The 22,129-nt window shown below is 33.2% G+C and overlaps 1 protein-coding gene and 2 long non-coding RNA genes across 8 annotated transcripts; 1 reads left to right on the forward strand and 2 right to left on the reverse strand.

Moving 5' to 3' along the window:
* Positions 1 to 872: 872 nt before the first annotated feature.
* Positions 873 to 13,212, reverse strand: LOC143188048 (uncharacterized). Of its 4 annotated transcripts, none has more exons than XR_013003457.1 (5): positions 12,589 to 13,212; positions 2,925 to 3,687; positions 2,241 to 2,777; positions 1,834 to 2,085; positions 873 to 1,468 (listed from the first exon to the last, which is right to left on the reverse strand). It is a non-coding gene; the product is annotated as an uncharacterized LOC143188048 (long non-coding RNA). The 4 variants fall into 4 exon arrangements; XR_013003452.1 differs by lacking the exon at positions 12,589 to 13,212 and having other exon boundaries at positions 2,925 to 3,013; positions 3,082 to 4,090; XR_013003451.1 differs by lacking the exon at positions 12,589 to 13,212 and having other exon boundaries at positions 2,925 to 4,090.
* Positions 1,108 to 21,548, forward strand: LOC143188035 (actin-binding Rho-activating protein). Of its 2 annotated transcripts, none has more exons than XM_076392065.1 (4): positions 1,108 to 1,244; positions 19,877 to 20,007; positions 20,590 to 20,839; positions 21,136 to 21,548. In XM_076392065.1, the coding sequence occupies exons 1-4, from the start codon at positions 1,218 to 1,220 to the stop codon at positions 21,241 to 21,243; spliced, it is 516 nt and encodes a 171-aa protein (XP_076248180.1). In that variant the 5' UTR covers positions 1,108 to 1,217; the 3' UTR covers positions 21,244 to 21,548. The 2 variants fall into 2 exon arrangements, with proteins under 2 accessions (XP_076248180.1, XP_076248188.1); XM_076392073.1 differs by lacking the exon at positions 1,108 to 1,244 and adding an exon at positions 17,711 to 17,892.
* Positions 6,272 to 7,943, reverse strand: LOC143188056 (uncharacterized). Of its 2 annotated transcripts, none has more exons than XR_013003461.1 (2): positions 7,386 to 7,943; positions 6,272 to 6,506 (listed from the first exon to the last, which is right to left on the reverse strand). It is a non-coding gene; the product is annotated as an uncharacterized LOC143188056 (long non-coding RNA). The 2 variants fall into 2 exon arrangements; XR_013003460.1 differs by having other exon boundaries at positions 6,272 to 6,876.
* Positions 21,549 to 22,129: the final 581 nt, after the last annotated feature.

Genomic DNA, 22,129 nt, shown 5'->3' on the forward strand with positions numbered 1-22,129 from the left:
GGATGGACGACGCTTGCACCGCGACGCCGATTGGGCTGCTCGGTGCAGCGGCGCTCTGTGCTTCGCCCAGGCGCCGCGACGCGACGTGCAGCTGCGGGTTGGGATGATCGCTATCGGCTGAGGCTGGGATACTCTTCGAACGCTGTGGCGCGAGCTTTTGTATCGAGGTGATGTGGGAGGATTGGATGGCTGGCTTTTATTGGGGGTGTAAGGAGATGGTCGTTGAAGCTGCATCACGTGCGAAGATTGTAGTTCTTTGGGTGGAATATTATGTTGTTAATGGATCTTGGATTTTTTTTAATATAGACTACGAATTTTTGTGTATTTATAGATATTTCAGGAATGTAGAAAATTAGAGGATGCATATAATATTCAAAAATATAGAAAATATGAAAAATAAAGGGTAAATGATAGTATTTGAAATACAAAACGATTTTTATTTAAGGTGCAATTTTTAAGTGTACTTATTAAAATATGATAATTTCTGAAAAATGTCCTATTTTTGTGAACGTATCAGAGAAGTAAAACCTAATTAAAGATTCATTTAACTTTCTAAATATTATAAAGGGTCTTTGAACTTTGTTATTTTGAACACCTTTGCGTATTATTTAAATTATTTTTATTATACATAAGTACTTAATTATTTATATTATTGTTCTGAATGGGTAGCAAGAAATTTTGGATTTTTAGTTTTTGAACTTCTTATTAAATTTAAAATAATTATGCTGTATACTCATTTCCTAGTTGCAGTCAGGACACAGCAGTATGATTTATTAAACAGTAACAATTCATTATTGCAAATAATTATTGCTTGTAATGAAAACTGAAAACCAGCACAATATTTACAAACCAACAAAGCAATGCAATATCGATGTGGTAAATAATTGTTAAATTTTCTTACCAAAAATCCATTACTTTACAAATATTTACCAATTCCTCATTAAATATACCTATATCTTAATATTTATTATTAATAAGTTACAGTTACTGAATTCTAGATATATTTGAGTGATAATACTCTAGTAAAGACAATTTGAATTTTCCGAGCAAGATGTCGGCTAAACCACGTGCTTCCTCTGCCGAAAATAACATCGTGCAGTCGTGACAAAGTCATTGTGAACCAACGTCGGTCTCCATTGTAGAAGTTACTAAGAAAATATCGTTTCTTCGTTATTCTTCGATATCTACGATTGACTGGTCCTCTTTTTTGGATTAAGATGGATTGCTGTTACGACTCTGAGGAGGTCAGTGGATATCTTAAGTTGAGTTTCCTCTTGTGTCGTCGTCGAAGAGAATATGATCTGTCTACGTACGGTCGGCAACCTTTCAATGACAAAGTCTTCGCGCTTCCATTGTTCGTTTCGTTGTCTAACATTCTTCAGTCACTGTATTTGTACCATGCGTGGATTATGTTTGATTCTATAACGATGTTATTCATCATCATTAACTGGCTTGGTAAAATAAAGATCTATAAAAAGAAGAATATTAAAAATCCTAAATGTATATATTTAGAAATTATTGCAGTATTGGAACCTTCAGAATTAGTGATGAAATAAATCGATGACGTAGATACGACTTCAAAAATTGTGAATAATACTAAAATGGATACGTATGTGGTATAATATCATATTATGGTGTAAAAGTTCGACACTTTATTCAAAAATTGTGAAAACTAAATAGGACACGATAGAATAGAATAGAAATTATCTATATTAGTGTTTATGTAATCGATTGTGTACTAAAAAGTTGTCAAATAGTAATTAAATAGTATAAAGAAGACTATAATTCTTAAATAATGCAAATATTTTATGTGTATGTTCCTAAAATACTCACGTTACTTGTTAAGTTTTAAATTCATTTTTATACAGTTATTCTGTATACTCTACACGTAGTATCATTCGATTGCTTTCAGAGAATGCTTCATTAGTTATCCCGTAGATTTATTGTTGCTTGAATGAATTATTGTTCAATGACTGTATAGACTCGCGTTGTGTATGGCACGTAGGATGATGAAGCATTGTGAAAATGAACAATAATATTTGGTCATCAATACTCATGAATATTATCAAGAATTATATCCCATGGCTAAAAAATTTTAATTAATTAAAATATCTTGCGCACACGACTTCAAAACTGAAAACAATTTCGCACAAATTAAATAATTTCGTAACTTCGTTATTGTATTAATAACACAACTGTAATTATAATAACACGAAATCCTAAATAATTGTTGCACTTACGGTCTGAAAAAATAAACAAAAAGCGCATGTGTATAATTAAATTTTTCACTGTACTTTTGGAGCAAAATTTTAGTTTCATATGTACACTTGCAATAATAATCGAAAATTTCAATTTCAATGTAATCTTGTTTAATAGGTGATTCTTAAATTGTTGAATAATATTTTCAGATTAATGTGAAGTAAGTACTTCAAAAGTTCTTTTCGTTATCTTGCGTCTTCAGGATATATCTTTGAATCATGAATTATTGTCTTCAGACAATTTTTGGAAGCTTGAGAAAGTTTGTCAGAGAATTCTAAATCAGAGACTCAAATCAAAGTTGACTTGTGCATAATTTCATGTCTCTGGGTGTGTCTTTATCGAACCTTTTGGGTCCAAAGATCGTGCTTATATTCCACAAGTCCATTATTATTTTATTTAAAGCATAATGCTTTCTATTAACCCCTAGATTTAGGACATCTGCATACCCACATCACCTTAGGACTCTTAGATTCAATACTTTTACGAATATCAATGGCACCACTATCGAGATCCACGACCTACACACATTAATCGTGCTTAAAGTCACAACCTCACGCAAAGAAAAATTTATACACATAAAAAGTCTCAAAAGAAAGAAATATCTTACCCCAGTTCTGAAAAGTAAAATTTATATAAAAAAGGCTCAAAATAAAGAAATATCTTACCTCCACTGGTATACCAAAGTCCCATCTAGCACCTTGGGTCTCATCTTTCATTCAATTCCATGTATCAATTCTAGGACAGAATTCTATCTCTGCAGAAATGACGCAGTCTTCAATCGATGTCTCATTCCCTCGCAATCTCTCAACCAAAGCTACTCACATAAACGTATAAAGATCATTCGTAGTTGTAGCTTATCTGACTGTGAAATTTCCATGAAACAAGAGATATTACAGCTTCGTAGGAACTTCGTGGATCCTGAATCGGTACCATGACCTACATTCCGTGCAAACATTCCGCTCGAGCTTCCGTTTTACCAGGAACATCGTGTTTGTTTACTTCCCAGGACGGATATCCGTAGAGCAAGCCGCAGGCTCGTAGAGAGTGAGGTCTGCCACGCGAATTTCGCTGATTTGTTCGTTGGAAGCGTGAGCCGTGACGCGAATCAGGCGAAAATAGCGAACGTGGCACCGAAATAACCAATCGTCGAGCGATTTCCGCGTCTGCTCTACGTCCGCTTGTCTTCTTTGCCTTCTAGCCACGATTCATCTGTTATTTCGATAGGTTCGAGCGTTTGACGTGTCGTCGATATTTTCGTCGTGCAGATCGTCGCTCAAAATGAAAACATGTGGAGCATTCCATGAGCCATTCGTTTGAGGTTTTTTATTTTTGGTTCTCTTTGCTGGCTTCGAAGGGTAATGGGAATGAGGGAATTTGAGGCTTTGTGGAGATGTGAGTTAGCTTTTTAATGGGTGGGAGTAAAGGGACCTGAAAATGTTAATACTTTAATGAAAATGATCAATTGAGGACCTTATGATGAAGACATCTTTGTCAAAGCTTAAGATTTGTTTTTGTAAAGGTGCGTTTAAGTGGTGTCAAGTCAGAGTCATAGTATAGTGGAATCTATGTCAGATGTATGCAGTATGATAAGTATTTAGTTAAAAAGCTTTAATGCATTAAAGAAGAATTTTAAAAAGTAGAGTGTTTTTTGTTCTCTTGGAAAAAGGTAAAAATTGACGATGATCGTTTTTTGTTATAAGTTCCTTAATAAGAAATACAGGCTAATAAATGATACAGTAACTTATGAGAGAAGCTCCCTGAATCCAACAATTATATTTTAGCTACTTACCTTGTAACAATGAATTATATTCATGACACAACTTATGTTGTAAATAATAAAGTAGATATTATTACATCATTGAATTTGAGAAAGAAGAAAAATCATATAACTATATACCGATTATTTGCTTACCAACTAGTTAATTGATTATTTATGTTTTTGTCTTATTTGAGATAATAGATCATTGGATGTTAACAATAAACGATAATACTTTAAACATTAAAGTAGTTTTGTCCAATGATAATGACTTAAAAATATTAAAAATTTAAGATTTGCAGCATTTTAACTAAAAGCTATTCGAAACATTTGAAAATGCAAATATTCAAATAATGCAGCATTTAAACGTGAAAGTATCTAAGTATTCAAGTATCCATATACTCAAATTTTCTAATGATCTAGTTAGCAAATTATCGATTTACGGAATTATTAAACCCTCACGAAGCTTAAAATTTTCGAATATAAATCAAGTTTCAAATCTTCAAATTATGGAAGATACAAACTTTCCAAACTCTCAAATCTCTCATGAATTTAAAGTAAAATATTCTTCCTGAATTTAAGGTAAAATATTTTATTAAAATAAAATATTACAGCACTTCACTGTGCTTAATAGTGTTCACTGTGTGTAATATTTTATTAAAATAAAATAAAATAAAATTTAATAAAATTTTATTATAATAAAATAAAATACAATTTAATAAAATTTTATTATAATAAAATAAAATACAATTTAATAAAATTTTATTAAAATAAAATAAAATAAAATTTTATTAAATTTTATTTTAATAAAATATTACACACAGTGAACACTATTAAGCACAGTGAAGTGCTTAAGTAATATTTATTTTCAAATATCTCAACATACGTAGGCATAATTTTATTAAAATAAAATATTACAACATTGGTCCTCAATGGATTAGTATAAACGTGAAATACACCTAAGCTTGATCAGAAAATCTTCTAACCTAGGAATTCCTCCTCGTGACTACTTTCACGAATGCTTCGATTTCAAGTCACACGCGTCTCACCTAACATTCGTGTTTTGTCGTACAGTTATGTGCAGCCCGCCAAGGCCGCGGTTCGCGTTTTGCTGCACGTGAAGCGCTCGTGAATGTGCAATCTAGCATTCGCAACGCGGAGCGTAGTAGCGTCGCGTCTATTATTCCGTTTCGTGAAGGAAGAAATTTGCGATGAACGCTGCACGGCCAAGCAGTGTCAACGACACGAAGCCGACACTTGTCCATCGGAGCTCGAAGATTATCGTCCTGACAGACGCGCGAGCCATTTGGCAGTCGCTGTTGCATTAGTCACTGAACGGAATTTGCGAGAAACGGGTCCACGTGCAACGTTTCTTTCACCTGGACGCGAGCCACCTGCTTCGAAATAGGAGACGATTTCAGGCGTAATTATCTCTCTGTCGTGTCGATTAGTCTTTCTATTAGGACTGGAACAGGCTGTTTCATGTTTTCGTCTTGCATAAAGCTTACACAGTTGGAATACTTAGGCTTTGAAATATTATATTTGTTATGTCTATCGAACACTATATTTTGTAATATTGTGTTTGAGTATGTATGAATGTGTACACAGGTATTTGAGTATAGGAAGATTTAAGCTTTTGAATGTTATAATATAGTACCTGCATGTTTGAATGTTTTGGTATTAGAATATGCAAGTAGGTATATGTATCTGCGTGCTTGAATAGATATGCCTCTGAAATGTGCAAGTTTAGTATTCTTGACTGTCTAAATATTTGTTTATTTCATTCTGTAGAATACTTGTAATCAGTGAAGTGTTTAAGAAATTTTTATTTTCAAATATCTCAATATACGTAGGCATAATTACCCTAATTTGTGAGTACCTATGTTTAAATTTTCAAAAATCAAAAATATTATCAATATTAACAGTTTTCATGATTATTCTTCCAATATACAAAGTTAAGTATTTAAATATTTGAATTTATTAATATTTGAAGCTTAACGTTCAAATAATCGGATAATTAAATAATAGAATGACGGAATATTTTAAAATTTGCGTAATTGAATATTCAAGTTTTGAGTATGTGAATGTAAAATTTTTTCAATTTTAGTAGTTGAATTTTTTAATACTTAAATATTAAAATATTCAAATTTGTAAATATTCAGCTGTACAAGTTGGCTTTTCTAATGACATTTATTTCGTCCGTCTTTCTCATCTTTGGCTAGTCTAGCTGATCAGCGGTTTGATGAATGATACTGCTCCCATTTGTATCATTTATGCGCACACAATGCATACATAGATTCTTTAGCACCAGATGTTCATATGAAGGTCAACCCTATAGAAGATATTTCAAGAACATCTTCAGAAAAAGGTCATCGCACAGCCAAAAGGTCGCAGTTTCTTTAGCCATGACCTTGGTCAGGCGCCAATGCTCACCCTTGTCCAGACGGAGCACATAATTTCCTCTTTTCATTGGATGACAACGGTCCAGTTCCTGTCACGATAACATGACAAGTCGTTTCACAAAAAGCAATAAGAAAATGTATAATTTACGCCTTTCGGTTTTAAATAGCGACGATTCTCTATGGAAAGTTACTCCTTGTGTCTTTCCAATATAAATAACTTGTTTCTTCTTAGTATAATCAAAGCGATTAAGGAATTTAATTATGTGACGATGGAGAGACTTAGCATTCTTAATAAAATAAGAAACATATAATGTGGACTCTCTTGATTGATTGAATATTATAAATCTCGTACTCTAAGTAGAAACAGCAAGTAATGGACAGACATTGCATGACAGTCTCATGTGTACACGATGAATTTTTAAAATCTGGAGACTTCATTATTCTTAAATCCAGATGAAGCTTGAAACAAAAAACATTGCAGACTTTCGTGAATTCACCCATGCTATGATGAATATTATAAATCTCGTACTCTAAGTAGAAACAACAAGTAATGGACAGACATCACATAACAGTCTCATGAGTAGACTGCAGACTTTCATGCATTTATAGCAATTTGAAGAGTGTAACAAATAACAGAGTGTATATAATATTCAAAACCATAGAAATGATGAAAAATAGAGTCTAAATTATGGTATTTGAAAAACGAAGCCAATTTCTAATTACCTTCCATTTCCTCAACTCAATTTATAAAAACATCAAAATTGCATAAAATTCCATAGTCTACTCGACAAACTTTTAAAAACTGGGAACTTTATGATTCCTAAATCCAGATGAAGCTTGAAACAAAAAGCATGTGTTCTCCCTTTCTACTTAAGTTTCATACAAAGAATTACATAACCCAAAGCTTGCTACAAATCACAGACATAGAGAGAAGTATATCAAACCAGCTAGAAACTCGAGCAACATACCAGACATTGTTCTCTTCTCGCTTCTATTCTTTTCAGCTCGGACGTTCGAAATATATCACCTCTTTTTTTTTCGCGCAAAGCGTTTCTATCCAAGATTTATTTATAATACATCTTGTTCTTGGTCCTGAGAAGAAATTCCGCCGCAGAGGTTTTCGCTTATTTCGCCATTCTCGGTTCTCGTGGGGGTACAGCCAGCAGGAAGACGATCTGAGTCGCAGCCCAGTGTCATCTAGCAAGTTTTATGACTCAAATTCGCCGGGATTATGTAATTCCTTTGACGCGGTTTCGCCTAATTACTTCGAAACCGCGCGGCGTGTGCCAGCAAGTGTCGAACCGCGACGCAGTTCCCGATTATCCGAGAAATTGCTCGACGACGAGCAAATATTCGTCTTGGATTTTAATTGGAGACAGACAGAGACGACCGATCTCTTGTCTCGTTCGCTTATGATTACAAGTTAATGTCGTTCGTAATGTGGCTCAAATGGATTAATTTTAGATCGGGCGAGCTGGTTAAGCTATAGCTCGAGGAATTTTCGTCGTTTTGGCGAGGACTTCGAGAACGTCTGAAATTTTCGCAAAGTTATAAATTTTGATTAATTTAGGAGGAAAATTTGAAACTTTGACGTTTAATTAGTGTAAGAGATTGAGGTAGGAATAAATGGCCTAAGAATTTTTGGGCTTGAATTGTTTCTTAGGTCGAGGAAAGGAAGACTTGTTTAATGTAGGTTTGTTAATTAGTCGTTTGAAAATGAAAAATAGTATTTTGATTCAGTGGTATGATTTGTAATTCAAATGTGTTTGTCATTAGAAATGATTCTTTGTGTGTAGTGTGTAATTAACATTCTAATGTCATTAATATCAAATTTTGTATTCTTGTGACAATTTTTTATGTATGTAACCAAACTAGTGAATTATTCATTAATGATTGGCATAAAGGTATTAAAAACTTTGAGCGATTAATGTTTGCTTTGAAAGGATAGAGTTATAAGGAGAAACAGGACCGTCAGTAGCCAGACATTTAAGATATCAATACAGTTTTCTATAATTTTCTACATGTACGTTTAAAAATCAATTGAGCTAAGTATCTTACATCTAAAATTTTATTTAAGGTACAAATTAGTCAATTTCATCTGTTTTTAATACTTATAGTCTCTTCCTGAGGTATCATTGACAGATAAATTAATTTAAACAGATATCGGATAGAGAAATACCTAATTATTTTTTAATTTCACTTAATATTGCTTATGCAAAAGAGTTTCTCACCTCGGTATTTATTATAAACAATTTCATAATGAATATTTATTTAACACAATTATACTCTAGCAAACAGTATTTGAATTTGAATACTTTTTTGTACATAAATATAGATTGTCTAAAAATAGTATTAATACTTGAAAACTGATAACACAATACATATATCATATCGAAAACTGTTGAATTTTGAACATTCTTAAAAATTTAAATATATAAACGTAGATATAAATTCTCTACATAAATTTTAATTTGCTTTTAAACAAGCCACTGTATATATATAGCACAAAAAATCTATTTTGCTGAAAAACTCTGAAAAATACATTATTAAAATTTACACTACAATTAAATTTTCCTAAGATTTATTAATGAAGTACGCAGATTGCACGATACAGTAACATGTGACAGTAATTCTTTGAGTGATAAAAAAAAGTCGCGAAATCTATATGCGTCACCTTCGTTAATGTCTGCTAATTGCCATCGTGAAATTTATTTCTGTCACTCGTATGCAGCACAAGGACGCGTATCATCTTCATTCAAACGAAACCAAGAATCGCACGAGCTCGAGCTCGTGGCTTTTGGAATTATTTATATCTTGCACATGCTCGGCCCCTGATCCCGTGCGTTACGTTAACTTCACTACGACATTCCAAACCGTTTTGTTGTATACATTCGTATTTCTTTTTAGATCTTTCTATTCTTTTTTCGTCGGTAGGGGAACGAGAAGAATCTCCAGGAGCATTGCCACCGCGAAGGTCGCCGATGAGAATTTCAAATAAAGCGGTATCTCGAGTTCGAATTCCTTAATATTAATTTTAGAAACTTTGTAATAATGCTAGAAGGACAGGGATGGTGTCTGTTGGTTCGTGTTGTCGTTCAATTCTCATTTCTCAATTTAATCCTTCGTGGCGTTCAATCTGTAGCTTCTGCGAACATACAAACTGAACTTCCTTGAAGACTCAAATAGAAAGTTGTTGGTTTACGAATTTAAAAAAAGATGTATTTTATTTATAGAGTGTCAACTTGTCGTTTGAAGATAAATGTTGTGTAAAAAATTAGAGACCTCCTACATAATATTAAAAAATGTACAGAATATGAAAACTAAATTGCAAATTATAATAGTAGGAAGATAAAGGGATTTTTATTTTGGTTCTACTTTTTTAACTGTGTTTATAAAAATTTTAAATTGCATAAAAGTTCACAGTCTAGTTATCAATCATTTTGAAACGTCGCGATTTAATTCAATTTGAAATTTCTTCAATGCGCATTTAAACTAAAGGCAAGTTTCCCTATTTGATGTCCAGGGATTCTACATCTTAATGATCTGGCCAAGGAAAACACTTCTGTACAGAGAAAAGCGAAATGTACGTTAAAAACAATTGAAACATGTTATGTTCAAAAAATTAATTCAGCATCCATAGATTTATTACTATAACAGTTTAAACGTTTCTTTCATTCACATGAATTAAAATAAAAACTGAGGAAACATTCAACTTATTTTCCTGAATATTGTTATAGTATAGTTTAAGTAATTATTTGTTTTATTCAGCCGTGAGTGAAAGTACCTAGTATTTCATCAGATAATATTTATATCTGCATATTCACAATGAAGCACTTTACCTTACTCTGTTCTTCTTTTCGTATTTTATTTACGTTTATAAAACACGTGTCAAATATGTGTAACGAAATAACGATAAACTAATGTTCACATGCACAGCAACAAGAACAAGAGCTATAGTTACTAGTTAGTTTCACGCGTGAGTGGAACTTGGACTGAGCTCGCGCGCCTGTAAGTAGAAGTATCCATCATTTGTCGGGCAGCCAGAGTGCATTTCACATCTGAATAGCACTTGCAACTTTGTTATTACGTTACATCTACTGTTATATTGCTTATATAACATACTATACAAGTTCATTCTAGAAATAACATGGGAAGAAAAGAAAAATTTGTTAGTACAAAAATTCATTACGATAGGTATATTAAATTAATCAAGAAATTTTAGATTTTTAGAAATTTTAGATTTTTCAATGAAACGTTAAGTTATTATTCATGGGATTAGTTTAGTTTCTAATTCCTTACGTGTCATCCACATTTTTCATAACTTTCTTAAGTTATAAAAGATAGTAATTAATACCTCTTTAAAAATTGCTACACCATTTTCCAGTCAACGCGATGAAACATATGTACACTAAAATTTAGTAAAACAATTAATCATAGAAATTAATGGTAAACCATTAATCCACGTTTCCGTTCGAGTGTCGCGAGGCCTATACTAGTATCTGCCTAATTTCCCGCGATTTAGCCGTGACGAATGAATCCAAGGTGCACATTCCCTCGCGATATTCGGTCCAAAGATTCTCTGACGTAGCGATAGATATTTTTACTACGTCGACGCAGCTCGTATTTTGATAACAAATTCCTCAAGTGGCTTGAAATAAATTCTACTGTAAGAGACACGTAACACTATGCCTCTTCAATTGTGCTGGGTAAATATTTTCCCTACATCTCTATGAAATGGGTTTAAAGATTAGGGATTGGCTTTGTTGCGATTAAACATCGATATCCTGTCTCGCAAATTTTCTGCTTGTGAATAAGGAGCCTTGACACGTTCAAACACTTGTTGGCTGTCTTGGAACTAGACTTGTAGAATATATAAGGAGAATTATAGTAAATTTCACATGTACTAATTTCTGATCTGTGGTGCTAGAATGTTATTCTTTATTCGGAATTATTCATAGAATAAAATGGTATTTATTACCACTTTGAAATAGGATTAGAGAAGTCCTACGTGTATGTAATATAAGGGATAAGTATCTTACATGTCAGTACAAGAAACTGTTACTAAAAAATAATATACTTTTTCTAATGTCTTGAACAGGTTTAATTAATTATGTAATTATGTTTGTTTTTACATGTCGATTTCACCTGTTTAAACATTCTTTAAAAAATGTAACGAAAAACATCTACTTTTGATTATTTTTTGGGCTATAGATGAAAACACAAAATACATTTAGAAATGTATTAGAATTTAGAATTTTTGCATTGTGAAAGAAATAATTGTGTTCTGAAACGAATTATTTCGAGAAAATTATATTTCTTTGATATTTTAATTATTCGGTTTTATTCTATGTTATTCATTGTTCATAAAATAGAAAATAGAAATTGATTAGCAAATAACTGATTAGTAAACTAAAGTATACCTAATTTAAAAATTAGGGTCTTAATTTTAAATTGAACTCATAGAAACTATTGATGATTGAGTCAATGCCAGCTACTGAGCACTTTACCCTATCTGTGTTAAAATTTTCTACCGAAAATGTACAGGCTGTTCTACGACAGGTGTCAGAAATTTTACGAGCTGAGACGCGTGAAATGTGTCTGCCTTAAGACTTATTCTACTGACTTCGCTGCGCCTGGCCAGAGTGACCAGACCAATGCCCGCTGACAGTAGAATAACTTCAGAGTCAGACACATTTCACGCGTATTTCAGATAGATCATAATAATTTTCCAACAATTAATAACTCTGAAACAAAAACTCAAACAAAATTTCGTTATTCTCAATTTTCGTTTTATCCTAATATGTAGAATCACCTTTCAAAATTTCTGACATTTGTTGTCGAACACCCTGTATATGATTCAATCTTTAGTTTTAGTTTTGTAAAGTAAATATTCTAAATAAATTAACTCTTATTCTAAATAAATAAGTGAACTGTCTTCGTTATCTGTAATTGGGAAAACAAAGAAAAACATGATTGCAACAACAGAGTACATTATCCCTAAGTGTTACATTGAACCAACTACGTATTCGAAACACTATTCATTTCATCCATAAAAATTATCCAAAAGAAATATTTAATTCTCATTATCATGCATCTATGTATTTAAAAACACTACTCATTTCATCCATAAAAATTATCCAAAAGAAATATTTTATTCACATTGCCATGTACCATTTAACAAAACAGAAGTATTTATCACAGTCTTCTATTTCAAACAGCCATTTTCCCCAGCTCTGGATCCACCAAATCGAGCACCCCAGGTTCCCCGAATCCAACGAAAGCTCAGTGGTTGCTCCGTCATGTCAGCGTAAACAGACTTTCTTACCAACAATCGTGTCAGCTCGTGCATACGCGACGTTCCAAGTAACTCCTGCTCATTCTTCTTTTAGCGTGAAGCTCTTCGAGCGCGGTCCAAGTATCTCTCGGTCGCCTCTGCTCGTGAAACCGTAAAAGGAGCATTCTCGAGCGGGTGGGTGAGCGTCGCGCGACGGAAGCGCGGATTTAGATCCGTTTCTGCGTCGTCCGCCGCGGCCATCAATGAACGACTACGTCAATGGCCCCGTTGTTGCTCCTCGACTATAATAGTATACATGCACACGCAAAATTCCTCGATGATATAGTCACCGAGTGGGGAGCGGGTGGACGTCTCGCGGGGTAAATTTATTCGAGACACGTCAGAATCCATCAGGCTTTTTCAAAGGGGCACGCGATTCGAGTAATTTCGACCAGTGATTCATTCTACTTGGATGCGGGACGTTTTGGCTTTACAGGTTGTTGGGTGAAGAGTTAGGGAACTTTGAATTGCATGTTTTGGGTGACCCGTGGTTAATTCTATTATTTTTAATGAAGTGTGGTGTTTAATTGTTGCAATAAGTTTTTTAATTTTGAGAACACTTGACGCTGGCTTTTTTGTGTACGCAATTTTTCTATTTTTTCTGAAGGTTAACTAGAGCTTGGATTACACTCATAGAATCTGTGTAGATGACATGGAAATAGAGATTTTATTTGATAGGTGTTGTTTGATTATCTTGTATTTTGTTATCATAGCGTATTCTTCTTCTGGGTCAAATTTTGAGGCGTTTTACTATATTTTGTTGTAGTGTAAGTTCGTATTCTTAATTTCTAAGATTTCTTGTTTCATGCTCAAAATTGCATCTATGGTTTTTCTTAGTGTCTCTTAGTTCTGTATTCATTATAGGAGTTTTGATGATTCTTGGGGCTATTGTTTCTTGTTTGTGTTTTATAGCTGCGGTTTCTTTAAAAGATAAGGATAAATAATTGTTGAGGCTGATGCTGGGTGGAGATGGCAGGTTGGGTTTCTTGTCATAGAAATTTTCGTGTCTTTCGTTAAAAATGTATTTGAAGGCAGGGTTGTTAGGAATGGTTAACAGGATTTTTTATTTTTTGTATTATGTTATATTACATTTACTTTCTCTTATTACGCTATGTTGCACAATTATTGTAGTGAAGAGTCTATCCCGCTGGAATTAATGAATTATTTATTATTGTTAGCTCTTTTCATAGTGACGTACTGGTAACAAACATTGTTTCGTGTAAGAGTGTCTAAAGAATGTCATTAATAAGTTTAAAGATATTATGTTTTTAACGAATTTATGAATTCTTTTAATGATTGATACAAACAAAGGTATTATTGTATGAGTTCAAAATAAAATTGGATCAAATGTAAAAGCGTTATAATAATGCTTTACATGTTTCAGTAGAATATTCAATAATAGGTTCGAAAATAAGTTTGTTGGAATGTATTATCAAATGATGCAATTAATTATTAATGAAGAAAATTATATCTATGATTCTGATTCTAAAGAAAGACAATTTTTATCACTAGCAGACTCTAATCTACAAAAAAAATATATATACAAAAGGGATTCCAAATAAGCTTAGTTACTATTTGAGTAATATCGATAGCTATAATTCGTTGTACGTACATAAACGTGGTTTGTTTAATTTTACAGGGTGTTGAACGAAGTACTTATTACGGAATTTCGAATTGTATCTGTTACTAAAATTGGTTCAGCGCGTTTGTTAGTTGATATAAGCTCGTGAACTATTAGCTTGGTGGATGTGAAGTGTGTTCCCTCTAGATATGCGATTGCCATAAAGCTCTATTCGTGTTTCCAATCTATTAAAAATAAAAAATAGAAATTCTGTAAACGGTAGTATTTTCGAACACTATCTCTTTTCTAAAGTGTAAGCTAACAAACAATATACATTTTTGACACATTCCTTTAACTTGATATTTAAATTAAAGAATAGGACAGAAAATAAATGGCAAAAAATGTTCAAATAATTATTTAAAAACATTAAGTATCTCTACTTGTCCATGTTTACTAAAATATTCATTTTGTACTATATAGATATAAATCTGTAATAATTCAATGAAAAGTGTAACATGTAACATACGTGTTATATAAATGTATTAAGCTCTCTAAAAAATAACTATATTCGAATTTACTTAAAAAATTGAACAATTAATACATAAAAAATAAATTAAAAAATATAATAGCAACATTTGCCTACAATATAATATACACATGTACATACGTATACACATATTCTGTTTAAAGTTTCACCTCAATATACATATGTATAAAACAAGATTAAAATCTTCAAAAACATGGCTACTGTTATCACAACACAGCGCCTAACGTTTGTCAAGTACAAACGAACTCCAAACTTTTTCCAACTTCGAAATACGTAGCAACATTCCGCGGTGCTCGAGACTAAATCGATAAATACCGTCGTCGTATCGAAGATCATCGTGAAATATCTGGTCCCTTGATTTATGCGCACCTTAACGCGCTTCCCTGTCGGGTCCAGCTCGTATATCGTCACTTTGTCAGTGACAAACCGCTCTCTGTCGAAAGCTAATTTGGGAGATCAGGCTACGACTATGCGATACCCTCGTTAAACGAGTGCCACTCGTTCTGGTGTCTTTTTGGCAGCGTGGCCGCGTGAAGAATTTCCTAAATTGTCATGCGATCGTCACGTGGACCGCGCCAATTTAGCAGACGCCACCGTTGCGGTATAATTGGAGCACCATGTGTAATATCGACAGCTTTTCAGTCTTATAGAAAATAGGCTGCGGTATTTTACTATTTAATTCACTAAAGGATATTTTACTATTTTTCTAGGTATCCATCTTTGAATTTAGGTGACCAGTTTTCGAGGTGATCCTTAATGCAATTATTGTAAAATAATTGGTATATTACATAGGCAAAGAGCGTAATTTTGATGTGCATCTGAGTATCGTTTGCAAGACTCACTTTACAAGTTGCAAATCAGTTTTTATACGACTTTCTTCATATGTTACTGTTACACTGTGTAGGACACCCATGTGTACTTACACATTTCTTGGCACTTTTATTAATTATGAATCAAATTAATGAAGGTGATCTTCGATATTCTAAGAGGCCATCGTTTTTACTAAACTTTGAAGTTTCTACTAGTTAATGCAGTACAAGGAAATTTATCCTCTTCTACTTATGTAACTATAAAAGTACGTTCAGTGTACTAGATAACCTACTTTTACACCTACTTGATTAAATATAACTGTTAATTAGTAAAACAATAGTCGACAAAATGACTTTACCCAGCAATTTAACATTTCATGTCCTAAAGATACTTTAAAGTATCATTTACATTAAAATGATATTATTCGATATACTTTCAAAAACTTTGTAATTTTTGAAAAAGGTCGAAATTTCGATCCCTATCTAACAGGAATCAAAGCGAATTTTCTCGAAAAGGAAGTCTTATCCAAGAATCATTCTATTCATTCATTCATTCTGTTCTATTCATTTTATCTATTTTTGGAAAAGTAGTCATGCTCTATCTGTTTCTATTACAAATTATTTCACACTCTATACCTATAGCATTAATAGCGAATGAGATGTCATACAGGAATTTGAGACTGCAATGTCGTGGGAGCTCGATTTAAAATTTTATCTACGTTCACAGAACTCTGAGCTTCGAGAAATCACGTGATACCCATTTAAAAGCGAAAACACTCGAACCCGCGATTGAAGCTTCATTTGATCAAATCCTTGCTTGCATTCCTGGCTAATTTTAAATATCAGCGTGGATGAAATTCCACTTAGCCGCAGATGCCCATATCGTGAACAGATTCAAACACTCAATGTATTTGGCTTGTTTGAACTAACTTACGAGTTAAATAAACGAACATTTATTACAATTCCTGTTCAAGCTATAGAGGGACACGTTCTCGAGAAATGTGTCAGATGAGAAATATTGATTAATTTCCGAAATATGATGTTTAATCCTTATAAGCTCATCGGTATTTCTGGAAGCTTTAATTTCATTCTTGGAAATATTGTCGTTCTCTTTTAGTTTCGTATTTTCATATGAAACCTTAAATTAATTTGTTCAGTAGCTTTTGCAGAATTGTGTCGGTTAACTACGAAATAAGTTTAATTTTCAGAAAGATAGCACTTTTTATAAAGGCTTTTAGAAAATAATTTTCGAGATACCAAATTATAGCAGAATACAGAATATAAGAAACAAATTATTTAACCACCATTAATCCATTAAAAAGACCGACACAATTATTTCTTAAGAATCTAATTTTGGTAAGTTCTAAATTTTGTTTCAAATTAACCCTGAATAGAAGAAAATAAAAAATAAAAGAACATTATCTCACTGAATTACATACTTCTCAGAATCTACTTCATTCATGAAGTATTAATTACTGGTAAACAATTCTACTATTCAATCCATCCACTTGGTCCAACCAAAACCACAAACAACAAAGCTCATCATCATACTCTGAATATTTATACAAATACATATTTTCATAAAAACACCTAAAGAAATCTATCCTAAACAAAGCTTCGCCTTCTAAACATTACAAGATGCACACCAAATATTTCCCATATTTCTGCACCCCTCTGCATTAAAATGTCCCATACATTCACAAACCTGTGCAATCCACTCACAACCCACCACTCATGTCTACTTAATCAACATTTCATTCCAAGCTTGAACAAATTGGGAAGCGCTTCCCGAAGCAAGGAAGATTCATTCATGAATCCGTCACTCGGTCAGAGGTGCATCAGAGGACATGGTCAGAGATTCATCATTTCCGGTGCACAGGCTCGGTCGTTGGCAACCAATCAAAACCGGCGGATTCGCGGAGGAATTGGCTCGCAAACGCGAATATTTCGGCCGGCGAGTCGGCCCTCCGGAAATTCTTGGTGGGAGATTTTTGACGTCGCCACCATCTTATATAAAAAGCCGCGCGGCGTCGCGACGCCGTACTCCCTGAGCGAGAGTCGACAAGACATTACCAGGACACTTTCGACACCGCGATAACACCGCGAGCAAAGTTTCCAGATTTCCCTCGCTTTTTTCTTTAACGTGACCGAACAGTATTACTAGTCTACTTCTACGTTCCGTTTTTTATCTGTTTCCTGTGTGACAATGTCTTCAGTTATGTTCGTGAGTATCTATACATGTTGTACAGTGTATCGATAGTGTTTGGATAGTAGATGGTTGAAGCTTGGGGATAGTTAGTAAATTGTGTGGCAGTTTCGTTGACCGAGGTTTGACAATGAACTTGACTGGCTGATTAACGCATTCTTATTCTACTGAGGCGGCGAACTTGGCACGCGTTTCTACTAGCGTTAACGTGTTCATGGTTTCAGGGGTCAGTTGTGCCCCTCGTTTGAATTACTTCGGCAGATCGTGAGAATGATTTGGGATTTGTAGATATATTCTTGAAATTTTGGTGTTGGTGGCTTGTAGAATTTCTAATTTTAATTACTCTTTTTTGTTTGAGTTAGGTATATTATTTGAGGTTGTTACAGATATACAGTTTAATGTAATTTTAAGCTAATGAACATAGAGTAGATTGTCTGTACAATCTTATTTTTTATTGAAATGAGGTCTAATCTGTGACTGAAATGTGTTTTAATAATTTGGATTCAGAATACAGAATTCTTATAATACACTTGAAGAGCTCAGAAAAAATGACTCTTGTCAATTTCTGAGTCCCTTTCTAAGATTGCAACAAAGACGCTATAACAACTTTCATCCTTGCTCAACTGATTAATGCTCTTTTAATAAAATATTCATCGTAGTACATATACTGCGATTTTGATGGAATAGATTCCACCTTGTGAATCCCTTTTTTGACTACCAAAATATGTTCTTATTAAGAAAATCGTAAAATTTGACGAAACCTATTTTTGTTTTACGAGCTCTTGAATTTGTGTTCATAGTTAACTTCATATCGATACGTCTTCTGTTATATGTTACATCAATCGATGTCTTGTTTTCGCATAAGTGGTGGAGGTACTAAATATTTTGCACTCTGTGGATCTAAACTGATTTGTGAAAGGAATTTTCGTGAAAGGATCACGCGTCTAGTGTATGAATGCTGAGACATTAATGGCGGTGAAAATTTGTCAGGATGCCATCGAGCTGTCTTTTATCATCAGGGTCGGTTAAATGGTCCAGCCTGGCTGTCTTCCAATATATGTACCTCACTGATTAGGCGCACCCTGACACTGAAGTCGAGGAAACGCTGTCTACTTTTTAACTACATTAACGTAAAATATATATCAAAAATTGGATTTACAAATTACTTTCTATACAATTGAAAATTTCTATCATAATATACCATACTAGATCTTCAAATAGTTCAATTAAACTGTTTTAATCAGACATTATGTCTTGAAATTGGCAGATAAAAATGATTAAACACTGCTACACATAGAATTCAAAGGATATTGCCCCAACAAGATATATTTTAATTAAAAATTCAAGATAGTTGAAGTTAATCACTTAATTTTTTAGTTCATAAGTTGTGGAACATGCTTTATTCAATTTCTTACAGTTCTGGTAAAGATTACAACTTTTGTAATAATAGGATATTTGACAATTATTAGACTTTCTACAAAATCAGTTATGAGAGTATTTAAATTTAACGTTTACTCGTTTAACTTAATATTATTTAAAATATAGAAGTTGCTGATAGAACGTAATACTTTTAAGAGTGTGGGTGTTTGTATTCCCAAGTATGGTATTTATTTGGTGGCAGCGACATAATGGATTAGAAGCCCCACTGTCGCTTCTAACAATGCAGAAGCAGTGTTTCCTCGACCACACGACGCTTCTATTGCAAGCAAATATTCTATCTTCGTGTTTAATAATATAAAAAAGTTGTTTCAATCGTCTCAGTTCGTAAACATTGTCGTAATATTTTATTATCTTATTCAGGATCTATTATCTATCATTGAATATCATTTTTTACATCATCAATACTGAAATGCATAAATAAAAACGCGTGAACTGTGCTTCAATTGAAATGTTTAAATTAATTAAATTAAATAGATTGATTCATCAGTTAAAAATAGTTACATCAACTTTGCTTAACACGAAAGAATAATTCCAATAAATATTTTCATATTCTGTGTTCTAGGAATCCCTCAGCGACAAAGTGGCGATGTTCGACCAGTATGCGAATAAGCACAAGGATATGCAAAGCAAAAATCCATTCACGTCTGGTGTAAACATCGAGAAGCGTAAATTCTCGAAGGACGAATATGGCAGGTATGTCGCAGAAAAAGTGACATTATAATTTAAAACGTTGGAACAGAAATTGAACGATCGCTATGAATATTTTATTAACCCTTCCGTGACCTCTAGATGTGTTACAGATTTCCGGTTTTTTGTATGAAATAATTAATTCACCATTTATGTATATAAGTCAATTGTGGGAACTAGTTTATCCTTATGTGTCATTTCCAGTTTTAACACTTTACTAATTTTTTACTGTAGTTTTCCTAACTATGACAGAAAAGTAAAAGTCCATTTGCAATTTGAAAAATAATTGTAACAATCCTTCACGAATAAATTTACCGAATCATTACACAATCGTTTCAAGTGAGTCATATAAAACAAGATTATTTAAGCACAAAGTTGCCCAGATTATTTCATACTTATTTTTATTATAAGTGTCAAGTACCAATAGCAACAACACTGACTCAAGTTGTTCATCACAAAGGCATTAATATTTATACTAAACTTCAGTAGAATGAGGCAGACATTACTCTACTTCAAAGACTGAGTAGTGAATAAATTTAAATATGTTTCTATTAATAATGGAATTAACAAAACGCTTGTTCATTTCAGACCAGTAGCAGGATCCCTGACTGACATTCGCGGTCGTAAAGCCACGGCACATATTCTCAAAGAGATACTCGAACTCTGCGAGATCATTCACCAAGAGGGCACGCCATGTCGGGACCAACCTGAGATCACCGCGATCACATTCGGTGATCTCTTTAACATTTACACTCACATCAGCGACAAATGCGTTGGCCTGCTTCTCAGGGCAAGAAAGCAGAAGCTGGTTGACTTCGAAGGGGAATGTCTCTTCCAGGTAAATATCGAATTTTTGCGTCATAAGCTGCTGATATTCGGATATCATGATAAAAAGGAGAGAATTTGTAAACAGTTCAGATAATTACTATAAATGAATGATGATTCAAGAAATGAATATTTCTGACAATGAGTTAGATAAGTGGTTTAGTATAGGATATACAATATGTTTAATATCCTGTCATATATTATTTTGCAAATGGGTTGTTGAAACTGAATTAGGGTAGCTCTAAATAAAAATAAAATAATTTGAATTAATAAATTGTTGAATCATGAATTCTTATAAATTTGTTGCAGAGACGGGACGACGACGTACCAATATACTTGGTGAAACCGATCAAAGAGATTCGTGAAACATTCAACCAACGACTTAAGGAAATGGCACAGGAGACTCCAATAAGTTAACGATTACTCCCTACAATGCACCTTTCCATTTTTTAAGTAATTGTCAGTGCGTTGCAGCAGCTCTGAGTTACACATTCGACTCATCTTAATATCCTGTATTTATTTACAATATTACTGTAGAGACAACGCGAATGACCACAGTATAGTTTGTAAATTTTGGTTGAGTACGAGCACGTATGTATGTGTAATGAGAATGTATGATTGATAGTGAATACATTGACATAGGTTGAAGTAAGAAGAATTACATATACGTAAAATGTGATATTGCATAGGACATTAAAAATAAAAGAGTTTTTATAAAATTCGTTATAACTGTTTCATATCTGAAACCTACAATCCAAAAACTAAACACTTACACTTTAATTCACAGCTAGAAAATCACTCTAGAACTCTTATTTGATATTTCAATAGACATATTAAAAACTTACATTTTGTATTTCTATTAAAAATGTAACAGACGATGAAATATTGTGGAAAGTATGAAATCTTTCTGAGCAAAGAAATGATTCAAAAGTTACAAAATTGCAAGTTTCTGTATATGTCGTTATTTAATAATTCATTCTAAAATAAATGTTAATAATTTGCACAAGTTATAATGCAGCAAAAGTTCTTGTTAATTATACGATGATTACTTTATGGGAAATATCAATTTTTTGCTAATTATTTTTCGTCTGATTAATTTCGTAATTTCAATTAGTGGTTTCCCTACTTCTCATTGAGAACATATAAATATCCCTAGAGCAGTGATGCTCTGGAAGAGCGCTCGTGGGCACCTGGCAATGCCTGAAATCGCGAGCGAGCGGTTGTCCCACTCCTTGAGGAGAAGCCTTAAAGTAGTTTCGATGGCTCCTCTCTCTGCTGCTGAAGTTGGCCTTGAAATCGCCTG

The sequence above is a fragment of the Calliopsis andreniformis genome, chromosome 1, assembly GCF_051401765.1.
Source record: "Calliopsis andreniformis isolate RMS-2024a chromosome 1, iyCalAndr_principal, whole genome shotgun sequence".
Classification (NCBI taxonomy): domain Eukaryota; kingdom Metazoa; phylum Arthropoda; class Insecta; order Hymenoptera; family Andrenidae; genus Calliopsis; species Calliopsis andreniformis.

Excerpts from the sequence above, each read along its gene's own strand:
- LOC143188035 (XM_076392065.1), top strand. The coding sequence starts at position 1,218 with ATGGATTGCTGTTACGACTCTGAGGAG. Across the intron at positions 1,245-19,876 it reads GCTGTTACGACTCTGAGGAG|GAATCCCTCAGCGACAAAGT; the intron begins GTCAGTGGATAT and ends TCTGTGTTCTAG. Across the intron at positions 20,840-21,135 it reads AAGGGGAATGTCTCTTCCAG|AGACGGGACGACGACGTACC; the intron begins GTAAATATCGAA and ends AATTTGTTGCAG.